Source organism: Lissotriton helveticus, chromosome 7 (assembly GCF_964261635.1).
Source record: "Lissotriton helveticus chromosome 7, aLisHel1.1, whole genome shotgun sequence".
Taxonomy (NCBI): domain Eukaryota; kingdom Metazoa; phylum Chordata; class Amphibia; order Caudata; family Salamandridae; genus Lissotriton; species Lissotriton helveticus.
The window spans coordinates 253,606,967-253,624,627 of NC_136068.1; the positions used below are offsets into that span (position 1 = coordinate 253,606,967).

General features: G+C 45.6%; 1 protein-coding gene across 1 annotated transcript in view; it reads right to left on the reverse strand.

Moving 5' to 3' along the window:
- Positions 1–17,661, reverse strand: part of PEDS1 (plasmanylethanolamine desaturase 1) — a 215,378-nt gene that overhangs the window by 155,344 nt on the left and 42,373 nt on the right. The window contains exon 2 of the mRNA XM_078652029.1: positions 4,584–4,703. Coding sequence (XP_078508155.1) covers positions 4,584–4,703 — 120 coding nt within the window. The remainder of the gene's footprint in view (positions 1–4,583; positions 4,704–17,661) is intronic.

Genomic DNA, 17,661 nt, shown 5'->3' on the forward strand with positions numbered 1-17,661 from the left:
CAACTATCCTTATCAATCATAAAATGATACGTACAAAATTGCAAGTTGGCAAAATATACAACCCTTCCTAAAGCGGCATAACACGAATTCTCACAATGCAAATCTTCTACCTCTAAGGTTTGTCACTAGTGGTAACCAACAACAAAACCCTTTGCTACTATGGTAAGCTGTAAGATTCTCTAGCAAAACACCTGCATGCAAGTTGAACACTGTAGTGACAATACATCCTTAAAGGCCATGTGACTTTCATAAATGATGTACATGTTAAAAAAAAGTCAGGCTTTCTACCTTGGTTTCAACGTTTTCATATTAAACATATCAGGTCCATAGCACTGACCAATGACTTGTCACTATGACCTACTCAGGCCACCTGTATTGAGCTTAAGCTTTCCCACAAGGTCGTCATCGGACATAGAAGTCATAAAAGTACCAAAAGCATACAAAATTGTGATTGGCAAAGCAAAACACCTTCTCCTAAGAGGATCTAAGAAGGATTTAGAGGGTGTTAACCGTCTATACCCATAGTACAGCAGCCAGTTAATCTTTCCTATGCGTGTGCAGTCTGGTAGGTAAACAAGACCATCGCAGCTTGTTAAAGGATTAGTAAATCAGTAACTCGGTAACAAGCTTTTATCAAATGTTTCAGGTTGCTAAGAGCCTGGTAGAAACAATCAAGCAGCTACAGCTAAACTGATATCCGATGCTCCATTAAACGGGGGGCCAAATTACAGAGAAAACAGTCCCTTTTCGTTGATAACAAGCAAAATAAAATGAATCGTGAGCTTCTTGGCGGACTAGTGTCTAGCAACCATGAAAGCAAACCGTAGAGCTCACTACTCAGCTTGTCAACTGAATTATTCGAAAAATGGTCAGAGGCTGGTTACTTAAGAAGTAGCATATATCAACAACACACCAGATTATTCGTATTCTGGAATGCATAAATCAACAAGTTTAATTTCAGACTGGTCATCTGGGACACTCACAATTTAATAAAGTGGTAGACAGGATTTTATTCAGTTAGCAACTTTTGACAACTTAATGGGACGCAACATTTATACAGCAACAGGTCTCCATCTTTCACATCCAATCATCTTTTCTAAAGGCCCGGGCGGTGGTAACGTTTTCCACACTCTACGGGGGGGGGTTCCAAAAAACTCTGCTCTGTGGAGTGAAAGTTTTTCCTCGTCTGCCAACTTTACTTTGGCGACCGTGGAAAATACAATGCTAGAACACCTCCCAGCGAAATGCAGGCATTCGTGGATGGTCGTGACCGCTTGCATTGAGAAACCATCTGTTCCCATTGAGGAAGCGGTCGCTCGAGTAGAAAATCTACTCGAGTAGATAAAAATAAGCATCTCCTCTTGCGCTGCGCATGATGCCATTCGAACTGACATTCCAGCGCGGGACAAGCGCTTGCCGCTAAAAATCAGCATAGCCCAACGCACTCCGCTGGTTGCGGAACTCCGCGTAACAGAGTTTTTGCGAAACTCCCCCACGCCTACTTTTCTATCGATCTTGAATAGTATTAATGAGAGCGGAGGAGCAACAGTGTAGTATAAAGTAAGCACCACCAAGTGGCTAAAAATTAGGAACGAGGAATAGGGATTAAGGAAGGAGCCAGATGCAATGTTACTTTTTTCTTTAAAGCCGTGCAGGGAAAACAACAATGCTCTAGGAGGGTGGTGGGCACGAAATGGGGGCCAACATGGAGAATATGGGCAGGGAGGTAAAGAGGAAAGCAGGACATGAGGGTGTGCAAGAAACCATGTTCTAATTGTTCCATGAATGAGAGCAGTGGAAGGATCCAAGTCATACAATAAAAAAATGATGGTAATGAAGCTATGCTCCAGAGCAGGGACAAATAAAAAGAGGAAGGTAAATCACCAAATTTGAAGCACGCAAATACGACTTCCAAGAAAACCAACCAATTATAAGCAATAGGCTGGACCAAAGCCTACTGCATGCAGTGGTACTGTCCATAATATTTATTTTGACAACATATAGCAAAAGGTATCTGTGGGCAAGACCTAACAAAGAAGGGGTGCACTAAAGGATAAGCATGAGAGAATGCATGGGGAGACAGGGAGGATACGAGAGAAAGCATGAGGGAGAACGCCAGAGAGAAACCAATGGACGACATATTTTGTCCTTTGCCTAATTTTGCGTTCATTTGTCTTTAGGCTTCCTCATAATGCAAGATCCCATTCTTTAAAAATACTACTCTTTAAAGGTCTGTGGGATGTTCTGTAACATAAGGCTGTGCGTCTCAGCCCAACTTACTAAGAGTGATTATTTATCACCATCTGTAGATGAACTTCCTCTTTATACTGATATTTACATAAACATTTGTAAAATTCTATATTAATCCTTTCAGTAAAGTAATAATCACTGGAACTGGAATGTTCTCCATGGTGTATACACGTACAACATATGGAGAAGAGCACAGTGTAATATGCTCTGTATCGCCGATATTATATGGGGGAGTGACTCACAAGAGGTGCCTTGAAAGGGCCATGATGCCTTTCTTCTCCTTCAGCAATTGTAATTAATGGTACGTTACTCACTGTGCATCTGTATATATGTTTTATGCCATGCGGGTAGGAGTTAAACAGACATTTAAGAACCACAACGGGTTAAATCTATGTACCGAGAGAAAAATTACACTGATTAGTTTTTCCCTCGTCACTATTGCATGCATGCATTCAGTGAAACAGTAAGTGTTTTCTCATGTGTGTTGCACTGTATTGCGCCAATAACATAGCATTTTACGTTTGTGCTGTGGTAGGTACTGAATATGTGTTTATTAGTAAACACGCTCCAAAATACCGTGTTATTAGGCCATATTTATTTTCATCGGTATGGCATACTTAAATAACATATGCATTGGTTTGTTTATAGTGACCACAAAGGAGGATGCTGTTAACTTGCCTGATAAGGTCCCTATGTCTGGGTATTCGAAGAAAAGCTTTACAAAGAACTGACACTAAATAAGGTCCACGTGCACTCCACCAGCATCTGTTACGCAAACTGAAGTTCAAGGTCCTTTTGGTGCACACCCCATTACTTTGACTGCCACAGCTCAATTGCCATTATTTCGACCGGACCATTGCCTTCAGACTCCCTTAGTTCGAGTCCAAAAAAACAGGGATTAGAAAAGTACATCTACCAAGGTAAAATCAAGTTCAGGGTGGAAGTAAGATCTTGGATCAAATATTGACTTACGTCCCTAAGTTCAGCACCCGATAAAAAACACTCTAAATAATTAATTAGCAACTAAACACACTTTCACGTTGTCAGCATCTTGTTGCAATATTGTCAGATGAACGTAAAGTGGCAAAAATGTCGAAACAGCACTGTGGCACAAATGTCGAAACAGCACTGTGGCACAAATGTCGAAACAGCATTGTAGCACAAATGTCGAAACAGCATTTGTAGATTTGATCTCAGTGAGTTACTTATAACACACTTTAAAACACACAGAGTATCCATTGTGTACCAGGAAAAATTATGTTCGCATTTGTAGTTTTACACTATAACGTATTGTAATGCACTGGTATTTTCACAGCGCAAGCATTAGATGATTTATCAGAGGATAAACTGATAAAAAAGACATTTGAAATCTAAAATGTTTGGTCTTGACATTCGTTTCTTTGGTAAACAGTGGGAAGACGCTCACAATCTCTATTAAAAGGGCATGTATGGTAGTTAAGTTACATCATCAGATTTGCATCGTATAGCAGACCACTGTTGTATGTTATGCGTCTTATGTCAATTTATGCTTCTGAATAGAATTTCTCGTTCCACTTCCAGCAGTTTGTACTTTTTCATACATAATAAAGAAAAAGTAGCGTTGTGCATTAGCTAAATATTGTGTGCAACTGTGCCTGAATCTGTACACCTTGCATTTTAATGACACACTCGTATTGTATTGTGTTAAGTAACATCAAACTGTACAAGACGAATACACCATACAGTGTATTAAGGTCAAGACATTTCTACATGGTTCGGAACTTAACATTCTGAAATCAGTCTTAGAAGCCTTTTATGTATCAGAAATCAGAATAAAGTGCATTATTGTAACCGCAATCAATAAACCACTCATTCTTTATTTGCTAACGAGAAATCTATTCCAAATGCCAATCATGCTTCCCAAGGACTTCTGATCTTCATTACTATGAGGAAATGCCTCGCTGGAAAAAGGCAAGCCCGATTAAACACTCCATACAAGTAGTGCTGTGCCATTTTTTCATGCCTCCATTAGCTTGCCATTAAAAATAAATATACAGTGTATACACGACTGTACAAAAATCAATCATTAACTTCCGCCTCCTCAAAAGGGTCTCTTATTCCATTTACCTTTTTCTGCAAGTAGTCCTTTAAAATGGAGTTGGCATCACAGAAACAGACACTCAGAAAGCTCTGCAAAACTGTGCATTATACTTAATGAATAAATGGCTCACTGAGATGCATTTATGTTCCTATGCAAGCAACATCAAATTGATGCGTTGAGAGAGCAAACCCCCACAGAGACATATGTATATTGCACTCGCTGTTACATAAAATGTACATTAAAATGGCCTTACGTATTCCAACTATAATCATCGCCGTATGCTCCAGACTTGAATGCAGTAGAAGATTGCAAAAGTTGAATGAAAGTAAAAAGAAGCATGAAATCACGGAAATCCATTCTTGTAAACGTTTCCCTGTGGAAAAACAAAGAAGGAAACAGATTAATTGTAATCAGTCCATAATATCAGCTTACACATTATGTATGACATGCTTACAAAACAGCAGTGCAACTGAACCACATAAAAAAAAGATGAGAAATCTATCTAATGTGCAGTACGTAATGATATATTCCTCTAACCATGCACACATCTTTCATCTAGACTTATTTTCCACATCTGTTTCGCACTAAACCAAAGCACAAAGATTAACATCTGCTGGGAACGCACATCTTTATGCTTTTGAGGCAAAAAATAGGGCCATGTTCTAGAAAATGAGGGATTTCAATGCTGATGAAGCATGTGGTGAAAGGTATTTTTTAAGGTAAAAGAAATGTTTAAACTATTAATGCCCTATAATACGACTAATAATTGCCCTAAATAATCTATGAGAGGGACAAAAAGAATCTTTAATCAGTCATATTAAAGTAAAACAGTCATTCAGCAACGACATTAATAGCTTGAAGAATTTTCTCTTAATTTATCCAAACTCATCCCCTTTTCACCTGAAAAATGTTTGTGTTGATCGACAAGGACAAGTTCAAGAATAGCTCTCAGTAGGGATCTACACAGAATTCACAGCTCAACTGTATGTACAAGTGCCCTTAGATTTCATGTTGACAACAGGCTCAACATAACTGCCAAGAACACCAATACAGTACTGCATCAACTCTGCCTACACTGCAGTCATTGAGTTCATCCCTGAACCAGACTTTCAAATGGCCAATGCACCCGCAAGGAGGCAATACCCACCTTACCACCAAATCAAACACTAAGGTTCATGACTCATAAGTATCTTCCATGTAGACACATGACCAAAGTCCCTTGAAGAAATACAATCAGCTACATGTTTAGAAAACTGATGGATCCCTTAGTCAGAAGTTATCATATTCTAGGTCAGCCATATTTACCTTCAAGTCAGTATGCCTCAACCCATCCCCTTTCATGACTGGCAAGATGAAGAACCCCTATGGTCAACACACACACACACAGAGACAGACCCTTCCCAAATTACACTTCCAGACTTGACACAGTAATGGAATTTCTACAGCACAATGGTCACTCTAAAATAATAAAAGAAGAAGAAAAACAAAATAGAAGACAAGCCTTCTTATCCACACTGAGAATGTGGTCATCAATTCGGTCAAAGATCTTACAATTTCCATCCCTGCGCCATTTGTGGGGGGAACTAAACAGCCATTTGTGGAACAGCTGATCTACAAGTAACAAGAGCTTTTGGTTTTCTCCTTATTAATAATAATAATAATAATAATAATAATAATAATAATACCTGCATTTGTAAAGCGCACAGCTACCTCTGGAGAGGTGTCCCGGCGCTGGGGACCCTCGGGAAGATTAAGCGAGCTATTGCCCAGAGTCGCACACAAATATGTGAAGAATATCACAAATACTGAAAAGTAAGATTGATGAAACTGCCGTGAACACTTGTTAACGTACCTATTGCTCTGTTGCTTCACAACCAGCTTTGTGCTAAATATATATTTATATCATAGCAGTGACAATAATTGTGGCCCAGTTGTACGTTATTTAAAGCAACTGTACTAACGAACAACTTCACACATTACCTCAGTGCAAAGTTCAAATTAGAGTTTATTACCGCAGTGCAGTAAAATGGATAAGATAAAAACACTATTTACTGCCGCACAAATTACATGTAATAGTTCCTTTAAATAGGGAAACATCTCCTAGCAGTCACAAATTCCCTTCAATGTGACATTACCATACTGCACAAACTTACCCCCTTGCATCCTGGCTTTGGTTGAATACCTTGTGGTAAAAAAAAAAAACACAAAAATATGGCATAAATCATATAAACAGATAATAATCTATGGATTATCATTGTTGAAGGAAGTAGCATCATGTCTCACTTAAGGCTTCTCCTCTCAGTGGCCATGGCCTCTCCCCACATTCAAGAACGGTAACAAATAACATATTATACTCTGTAGATCTGTGTGTATTTTCATTTTTTTTTCTCTCTCTCGGAAAAAAAATGTTGAAGTAACGTCCTAGTTAGGTAAAATTTGAGTGACAAAGTTTTTAACAACAAAAAAAACCATGGAAACTACCTGGTTATGGTTATCTCAAATAACTACAACTCGTGTCCCGGCCCTGCACAGTTTTCTCATTAATACTTTCATTGCCAACCCTTCAGTGATATTTTCACTTAGGTCATAGATAAGTCCTGAGTTATGTTGTGGGGTCATTATCAGGGCATGCTGAGGGTGCGAGTTACACTTCCTCATAGATACCTATAACTGGTGAATTCAGAGCTTAAAACGCAACATTGTCACTGAAATGTTCACCTAATATTACTTTTCAGTTAATTTCTAGACTTTAGCATAAAATAATTATGTATGGCAATATGTAAAGCAAACAGCCAACCTCACTCTACCTTCGCCATGTGTGGTATGTAACTGGCCACTCGCGGGTAGCCAAGCCCATGCCATGCAGGCCTTTGGAGTAGCTTCCACTGCAAGTCACTTAGACTCTAGAGAAACCATCCCACAGGGCCTATTTTTTCCCCCAAATGGAATGGGGGCAAGAGGTCCCTCCTCCCTCTCCGAACCACAAGGGATCACAGGCATCCCATCACCATGGGGCTTTTAAAGGGAGGGGGCTAGAACCCCCCCCCCCACCCCCAGCCAATAATGGCCCTGGGGACCCCATCCCCAGGCCAAAACATTATATTCTAAGGGATGGTGGCCTGCAGCCCCAAGCCAAGACCTTTAATATGTCCCTGTGGACCTCATCACCAGTGGCCAAACTCCTTTCAAAATGGGAGGGGGGGTGGAGATTCACGGCCAGCCTCCCCAAACCCAAAGTGGCCCCAGGGATCCCCTCCCAGGGCCTGTGTTCTTTGTGAGTGGGAGCCCTGATACTCACCAAACAGCAAGTTGGGGGCTATCCGGGGTGCTGTGGGTGCCAGCATTGCTCCACCTGGTGGACCAGATGTTTTTGCTAGCACCCGCTGGATGGGAGCAATGCATGTTTGCCTGCCTGCAAGAGCGCTGCAGGTGAACAAAAATCTGTTTCCACCCAGAGTTAGCATTTTTAAGGCTCTATCATTCGCACCCCAGCCAAAACATGCTTGACCGCCCGCTCCTCTGTACACAGTTTTGTTAACTCGCTAGCAACAGAAAATAACTAGAACTCATGCCATCCCCATACACTGCTTACACCCTCTCATATTACATCACTTATAGCATGTTAAATTATAGCTTTCATAACAAGACTCATGACATCTCTAATTATTTCAATTATACATGGTAGAGGAGAAAGTTATAGTTCATTTACTGTGGATAGCGGGCTGACAACACTGTGTACGGGGTTGCGGAACTTATAGTAAGTTTTGGGTGGGATGCAAATTACAACATAAAGTTCTAACTATAACTTTTTAATTCTGAGGTCTGAATAGTATAAGTTGGTTTCATATATAAATAATAAATGAAGTTTTCCTAATTATAACTAATCTTGAACCTCTGTTCTTTTTTCATTTTGTGCTCATATAAATATATATATCTTTTTTTAATAAATAGGCAACTGTACAAACTTGCCATCGAGGAGTTCTGTTGACTTGATAAAGCACAAGGACAAAGGCTGAGTGGTTTGTGAATGTCAACAGAACCCCCACATGGCCATATTGGACCATATTACCCAGTTATCCATTATGTATTTTTTCATATTACATGTTTGTTTAAGGAGATTTAGCTTTAAAGAAGTGTTTTCTTGAAAGGGTTGCTAGAAATGGCCACTTAATTTTAGTTTAGCATTCATGAATGAATTGTTGATGAAACAATGGTCACTAGTGATGGCGAGTGAATTTATGTGATACACTGGCTGCAGAATTTACCACATAAATATGCCTCTACGGCATATTTTTCAAAACATAGCTGGAAATTATGAAAATAATACTGCCATATAATATGAAATTTAGGCTGCCTAATTTATACAACTTGTTATATAATTCTAATAGCCTTGACAGTGGTTAAAACTCTGCACATTGGTTTGGGAGCGATCATTCTGATGAGCAATCCTACATTCCGCAGGAAGGTATGGAACACTTCCGATATTACCCGGTTTCCTGTGAAATGCAGGTTTTCTACCATTGCATTTAAAAGCCTGTAGCTAGGTTTCATTAAATGGGATGACAGTTTGCTTTATTAGGCAAGGGTTTTAGTGTTGATTATTTCCTAATAAACTCTGGGGGTAGGAAGATTTTCTCTGTCAGAATCCTTATTGGTCCCTTAAAAGCAGGGGTTGCACATTGCTTTGCCAAATGTGATGTTGAACATATTTATAATGTTCAATCAATCAATCAATCAGGTAATTTGTAGAGCGCACTACTCACCCGTAGGGTCTCAAGGCGCTGGGAGGGGGGGGGGGTGCCGCTACTGCTCGAACAGCCAGGTCTTGAGCTTCTTCCTGAAGGAGAGGTGGTCTTGGGTCAGGCGCAGATTGGTGGGAAGTGAGTTCCAGGTCTTGGCGGCCAGGTAGGAGAAGGATCTTCCTCCTGTTGTCGCTCTTCGGATGCGGGGGACGGCGGCGAGGGCGTGGTTGGTTGATCTGAGGAGGCGCTTGGGAGTGTAGAAGTTGATCCGGTTGTTGAGGTAGCTCGGGCCTTGGTCGTGTAGGGCTTTGTGTGCGTGGGTGAGGAGGCGGAAGGTGATTCTCTTGTTGACCGGGAGCCAGTGCAGATCTCTCAGGTGTCCGGAGATGTGGCTGCGTCGGGGGATGTCGAGGATGAGTCTCGCCGAGGCGTTCTGGATCCGCTGGAGTCTCTTCTGGAGTTTGGCAGTGGTTCCGGCGTAGAGGGCGTTGCCGTAGTCCAGTCGGCTGGTGACGAGGGCTTGGGTGACCGTCTTCCTCGTCTCGGTGGGGATCCACCGGAAGATCTTACGTAGCATGCGCAGGATGTTGAAGCATGATGAGGAGACGGCGTTGACTTGCCTGGTCATGGAGAGGGAGGAGTCCAGGATGAAGCCCAGGTTGCGTGCGTGGTCCGTTGGTTTGGGTGCGGTGCCTAGGGCGGGAGGCCACCAGGAGTCGTCCCAGGCGGAGGGTGAGGAGCCCAGGATGAGGACCTCCGTCTTGTCTGAGTTCAGTTTCAGGCGGCTGGTCGTCATCCATTCGGCTACGTCTCTCATCCCTTCGTGCAGGTTGGCTCTGGCGGTGGTGGGGTCGTTGGTCAGGGAGAGGATCAGCTGGGTGTCGTCAGCGTAGGAGATTATGTTGAGGTTGTGTTGGCGTGCGATGGCCGCGAGGGGGCTCATGTAGACGTTGAAGAGGGTGGGACTCAACGAGGATCCTTGAGGGACGCCGCAGATGACTTTGGTGGCCTCTGACTTGTACGGTGGTAGGCGGACTCTTTGTGTTCTTCCGTCGAGGAAGGAGGTGATCCATTCCAGTGCCTTCTCCCGGATTCCGATGTTGCTGAGGCGCTGTATTAGGGTGCGGTGGCAGACAGTGTCGAAAGCCGCGGAGAGGTCCAGGAGGATGAGGGCCGCTGTTTCTCCGTTGTCCATCAGGGTTCGAAGGTCGTCGGTGGCGGCGATGAGGGCGGTCTCGGTGCTGTGGTTCGCTCGGAAGCCAGACTGTGAGGGGTCGAGGGATCCATTCGTCTCGAGGAAGGCTGCCAGCTGTTTGTTGACGGTCTTCTCGATGACTTTGGCCGGGAACGGGAGGAGCGAGATGGGACGGTAGTTCTTGAGGTCGGTGGGGTCTGCTGTGGGTTTCTTGAGGAGAGCGCTGAGTTCGGCGTGCTTCCAGCTCTCAGGGAAGGTGGCGGAGTCGAAGGAGGTGTTGATGATGTCCCGCAGGTGGGGTGCGAGGACAGTGTCGGCTTCGTTGAAGACGTGGTGAGGGCAGGGGTCAGTCGGAGATCCGGAATGGATGGAGTTCATGGTGCGGATGGTGTCTTCGGTGCTGATCGGGGTCCAGGTGCGGAGGGTGGTGGTGGGTGGCGTCGTTGCGGTTGTGGCTGGCGTTGGTTGGTTGTTGAAGCTGTTGTGTATGTCCGTGATCTTGTTGTGGAAGTAGGACGCGAGGGAGTTGCAGAGTTCTTGCGACGGGGTGATGTCATTGTTTCCGGCGTTGGGGTTGGATAGCTCCAATGTTATGACTGTATGCCTGAAGGCAGGCTTGTGGGAAAGCTGATGTTCAATACAATAGGCCTGAGTTGACTATGGGGCCAAGCTAATTATTAGGCCATAGAGCCGATTTGTTTATTGGAGGAAATTTTAGATGGCATGGGTGCGATGTTATTATACATACTTATGATAACCAAAATGAGTCAAACTTGTTTATTGTGAAAGGCATATGTTAACGGTAATAGACATTTAAGGATATATTGTCATAACGCTGGGTTAAAACGGTACTGGTTACCTGGAATCGCCACGATTATGGTAGTAGGCAAGGGTTTTGGTGTTGGTACCCATTGTGATAAACGTTGGGGGTAATAATATTTGCAGCGTGATAATCCTTATAATGACCTCTTAGGAGGAGCAGTAAGTTGTTTCGGGAACCATAAATAAGCAATTATGTGCAATTTAAGGACTATACCCGATGGGTGCCCTCTGGGAAGCGTGAGCTCAATACTGTGGGCTTGAGTTAATAAATCAATGATGAATCTAATAGGCTGGGCTGTTTAAATGCCAAATGTAATGCCATTTTCCAGAGGTCTAATCTGTGTATTATGAAATGTTTGGAAACAGGCGGTACAGTTGACACATTCATTATGTAAGCTATATGCTAAAACCATCACATCTTTAAGACAGTATTGTCATATTCCGTATATACTATGTGAGGCTCTATTCGAAAATGTTCTCCAGGTGCTGATTTTTTCCCACTTGGTTTGTATTGCACACATACATCCCCTTTCTTTAGGCACCAGCATTTTTCATTATGCAACATTTTTGTCGTAATTTATCTTGCATATACTGGTTAGGTCGAGCAGACCTAACATGCTTTGTCTGCGAAGACATCTTTTGTTGGCGTGTTCGGGGGAATGTGAGACAGTGTACATGCACGAGCCTCTGCCGTCTCCGATTTGCCCTCGAGGGCGCGCACGGCGCTGTGCACATCCCCTGCCTGCCATTCACATGCTCTCGCAATCACACACAGGCAAAGTCACGCATGCGCACACACATTCCCACGCGCACACACTCCCCCCCCCCCCTCCCCCCCCCAGGCATACACACAGGCAGGCACACACACGCATGCACGCACCCCCTCCCCCACCACTCACGGGGCTCACACACGCGCGCACACACACAGAGATCCCCCCTCCACTCACCGTGCTCTTTTCCGGCGCATCTCCACACGCGGGGCACTTCTCAGGATTTTCGCGCTACCGCGGGGCTCTCCCTCCATGATGGGAGCCCCGCAACAACGAGCATCACCGGCCTCTTCCGGCCGCGTCACAGGCCCCGCTCATGTCACGGGCAAAGATGCCTGACTTCCTGGTTTCGCCCCCGCCGGCAAAACTGCTTCTTCGGCGTAAACTGGGCGGCTCGTAGGTTTCGGTTTGACTTGTTTTTCTTGGTTTTCCATTCACACAGCAATAGCACAGGCACCATGAACAGGGAAACCTCTAAGATTCCGAAGATCACGTCAATCAGCAGGCGAGGATTCGGCATCATTCGGGGTCAAACAGACCCTGTGAACTACAACCACCCCCCACCCCCAATGATCCAGGGAGTGGTGGCAAGTCCCTACAAGCATCCGCGTAACCTCAGATGCCAAATGCTTTCAAACAGCGCCCGCAGCCGGGTCCCGTGCAGGGAGACCCAACATCTAGGGCCGGTCCTCTCCACTTATTTGGGAGTGTCACCGAGAGACCGCAACAGGAGCTGAGAAGCCCGAGCGAGGGCCAGTGCACACCGCCCAAGCGCCAACAGACTCTTGCACCAACCAGCACAGGCGCCAAGAGGCAGTCCCAGGTGCTAGCAGCAGAGAGCAGCTGCACCAGGCAGCTGCAAGGATGTCCCAATGGGCTGGGGAGCTCACTCAGACCCCCCCTGCAGAAGATCTGGATTCCGCACCCCAGCAACTGGCTGACCCAGCGCCGAAAGTGTAAGTGGGGGTTTCTGGGGCGTGGCAAGGGCAGGGTGGCCCCAGGCGCCTTCCACTGCACCTGCATCTGGTGGCAGGGATAGACTGACTGCAAGCATAGTGTGTGCAGCTACGTACGAGAACAGTGTGCTCCTGTTGGTGTGTGCAACTGTGCAGTGAGGACACTGTGCTCCCGTTAGTGTGTGCATGAGAGAAGTCAGTGGGCACGCACGCTGGTGAGCTCAAGCTAGGGTCACACACGCGGGTCTGTGCATCTGTCCATTCATGGAGCAGTGCACTCACAAGAGGTGTGTGTGTTTGTGTCATTGCTGGTGCGGGTTTGTGAACTATGCGAGTGGATTCAGCTACGGTGTGCCTGGGTGACTGACTGCATGTAGTCATTGTAGGGGTGACGTCTGTATGGGTCGCTGGGTCGGTGTGTCTGGGTGAGTCTGTGGCACAGCAGTGTGTGTATAAGTGGTAGGTTGGTGTGTCTGGAGGGGTCTGTGGTAGGTCGGTGTTTTTCGGTGAGTTTGTGGCACGGCAGTGTGTCCAGATGGGTCTGTGGTAGGTGGGTGAGTCTGTGGCAGGCTGGTGTAAGTCTCTGGTAGGTCGGTGTGTTTGGATGTGGCTTGCTGTGCCCGGTTGTGAGTGAGTGCCCTCCGGGGGGGTCTGTGTGTTTGAATGTGTCAGTTTGTCAGACCAGTTGTTGGGATGTGTTTGCCAGTGTGAGTGTCATGTGTGTGCAATGCCTGGCTGTGCGTGTGCTCGCCTGCCTGTGCCAAGCTGTAGTTGTGTCTGTGTGTGTATATGTGTGTGTACAACCATTAGTCCGTGTGTGTGCAAAATGTAGGTGTGTCAGCGTATGGGCAAGCATGAGTCAGTGTGTGTGAACTTGTGGGTGCGTGCATGAGCGCGTCAGTGTTTGTATGTGCGAACATAAGTCAGCTTAGGTGCAAGTATGGGTGTGTGCATGAGTGTGTCAGCATGTCATTAAGTGGTGGGTGTGAGTGTCGCCTGTGTGGAAGTTGTGTGTGTGTATGTAAGTTGTGGTGTGTGTCAGCATGCGTATAAGCACGAGTCAGTGTGTGCAAATGTGATGGTGTGTGTGTCAGCGTGTGTGCAAGTTGTGTGTGTGTGGAAGTATGAGTTTGTGCATGACTGTCCGTGTGTGTGCAAGTTATGGGGTGCGTGTGTCAGCATGTTGTGTGTGGGAGAGTGTCAGCGCGTGTGCCAGTTGTGTGTGAGTGTCAGTGTGTGTGTAAGCACGAGTCAGTGTGTGTGCAAGGTGTGGTGTGTGTGTCTGGGCCTCGGCAAGCCCCAGCTGTTCCCCAGTCCCGGCGAGGAATGCTCTCTCCTCCACATCCTCAGCCAGCCTGCTCCGTCACTCCCTCCCACTCCCTCCTCCTGCAGCCTCTCCCTCCCCAGGGACAGTGGCCCTGCCCTGGCCCATCCCCATCCCGCCCCACAACATCACTCACGACGCTGGACGTGGGGGAGCTGCGCCTACCCTGGCCCTCAAGGCGCTGGAGGTGGGGGTGCTGCATGCTCACCATCTACACATTCCATCTTGCATTTTAAAATCCTTTTTTCGTATCTTTATTCATCCATTTACACCCCTTTAAGTTAACATAGCCTTAGGTTTACTGTACAGTTGCTATAGAAGCTTGTTGTTAAAACGTTCGATTCTTGCCCAGGTCTATTTGTACAAAGCTATTATAAGTTGTAACCTCTTGCTTGAAAGCTTCCCCCATAGCTGATTGTGGTTTCCTTTTCAACTGCTGTGCTGTAATCAATCTAGCTTGCATAAAGCATCTTGTTATTTCGCAGCTCTTTATTGGCCAGCAGAGTTAAAAGTATGCTGTTGTAGTAGAATATGCTGGTCGAAATACAGTTTAGTTTACACCTTCACCTAATTGTTTGGAATGTTCAATATGTATTTGGCAAGTAATTAGTAATGTGTTTTTTATATATGTTGTTATCGGCTTTTTGAAAGCATAATACAGCAACACAGATTGCATTACTGTAAAATATGGAGCAAGGTGTTTCCATGGACCATCTCAATTCAGGTATATCTTTCTTCTGCTTATCATTAAATACAGCTTGAACCCCAAAGCAAACCAGCATTTGCAATGCAATAGGTCTCGCTTTTACGCAACTTTCAGCTATTGGCATTGTAAATGACTATGCCTTTTATTTATGTTTTAAAAGAAAACCAAAATAAAAGGCATTATCATTTGCAATTTTAATAGCTCAAACTTGTGCAAATGGGAGACCTATTGCATTGCAAATGCTTGTTTTAAGTCTTACTGTGGATGGAAGAGTGGTTGATTGCAAGAATGAGTGGATGGATGAATGCACGAGTGCAATGATGAATTACGCAGGACGTGTGACACTGAGTGCCAACACCTTACCAGTAACTTAGAAGAACTTTCACTTATAAGTCATACCAGCTGCCATTGCCAGTTCTTTTAAGTTATTTTATTATCTCTGGAGTCTTAAAAGATTTTTTTGTAAAGTCAAGCTTCAAATCAGTTAAGGGCATACAGAGCACACTTTTCTTAAACGAATTGCTTTAACTGGAAGTTGGAATAAGGGGAACATTTAGTGAATATGTACACACCGGAAAGTGAGATTACCCAGACTGATGTATTTGAACCTCATGCAACTCACCAAACACGTTCCATAATTGCCAAATCACATCCAGCACCGTACCACCGAAGCCAGATGAAAATCAGAGCACTTTGTTGTCACGTCAGGAGTATGATGAGCTACACAAATGCTTCAAAACAAAAATCCCAAAAAGGCAGGAGAATGCTAATTTTAGTATATGGGTTTAACTATATTATTTATACTTTTTAAAGTCTAGCGTTTGCTCACCATTTGAATAAGTTCTAAATGCACGTTCCCTTTGCCCTGTGGACTTACGTCAGCATCAATTTTGCTCCGTAGTTGTCAAACATAGAGAGCTGGTGGGGTAAGTGGGAGGGCACCCAGCGATGAGTGCAAAGCTGAGAACTTGTTCACTTTTTAACCCAATTTCTTAGAAGGCTGTTTGCTTTTAATTCCTAGGTCATGTTTTAAATTGTTGCCTTTCTTGAATTGTAATCATGGCACATTCCTGTACTCCAACTATCCGGTGTTTTATTATTGTATGGATACTGAACAAGCATTTACAATGCAATGGTTTTGCCTTTGTTAAAGTTAGAGCTATTGGCATTGCTCTTGACATTATTTTTATTTATGTTTTTTTAACATAAATAAATGGCATTGTCATTTACAATGCCACTAGCTTTATATCTCGCAAATGACACACACAAACACACACAGAGCCCCCCACACACACACCCACACAGAGCCCCCACACACACAGCCACACAGAGCCCCCCACACACACAGCCACACAGAGCCCCCACACACACAGCCACACAAAGCCCCCCACACACACAGCCACACAAAGCTTCCTACACACACAGCCACACAGAAGAAGTCCACATTTGTAAAGCGCACAATCACCCGTAAGGGTCTCTAGGCGCTGGGGGCCGTCGGGAAGATTAAGCGAGCTATTGCCCAGAGTCACATGGTGCTGGGCTAACCTGCCGCCGGAGCCGGGGATCGAACCGTGGTCCCCAGATTCCAGCGTCAGTCACCCTGGCCGCGGCGCCACACCAGAGCCCTCCACACACACCCACACAGCACAAGCGGGCAACAGGGGCACACGGAGGCACAAGCAGGCAACAGGGGCACTCGGAGGCACAAGCAGGCAACAGGGGCACACGGAGGCACAAGCAGGCAACAGGGGCACACGGAGGCACAAGCAGGCAACAGGGGCACACGGAGGCACAAGCAGGCAACAGGGGCACACAGAGGCACAAGCAGGCAACAGGGGCACACAGAGGCACAAGCAGGCAACAGGGGCACGAAAACAGAGGCACAAGCAGGCAACAGGGGCACGAAAACGGAGGCACAAGCAGGCAACAGGGGTGAGTGAGCGACTCCGTCAGAATAGAGGAGCCTGCAGTTGGACAGAAGTTGCTGACTGACAACTAAACAGTACGAGAGGAGGTTTTGGCACGCTTAAGGTTAAGTTGTTGACAAGAATTTCGGAAAAGACTCAACATCATTTTGCTTTTCACTGGTTGGGGGTTGTGCACGCTGCCTCCTACAGTTAGGACATTTGTACTACAGCCTGCACATGATGATTGGAGGTTTGGTGTGCTAGTAAACTTGTCCTCACCCGGAAGAGACACTTTAAGCCGTGGATGCTTTCACGCACTGTGAGCAGGGCTCACCGGTGGCACATGCTCGGAGCCTCTCAGACGCTTCTCTTTTGCTCACGATGAACTCCCTGTGGAAGGGCCTTGCATGGAGTTTCGTTTCGGAAAGGCTGGGCCTTTCCTGGTGCGAAGACAATGCAGCCTTGCTCGGGGTTGAAGGGAGCCCGCGGCCTTTTGTTGTCATGCATATCTCGCCTGGTGGGGGTCTGTTGGCTGCCATCGCCCCGCCCCCGCCTTGTGCAGGGTTTCGCATACCCCAATCCGACCCCCCACAACAACAACCTGTACAACGAGGACCCGTGCCATCTACAGCAGCCGGCATGCCTGCGCACTGTAACATTTATATAGCGCTTACAACTATGGGGGGCGCAGATACACCGTCCGCAACCAAGTATTAATCGGAATGCACTTAAGAAGCAGACAGCTGACTTCTCGCTACCCTCACTCAACCCGCTCGAGAAGAAGGAATACAAAACTCAAATCAGGGTCCATTTCTTTTACAACCTGTGCGCTGGCATCACCAACATCTGCGCTCATTCGCCCCGCTGGGGGGAGCCCTGCAAGGGGGGCAACGGGGCAAGGGACTTTTG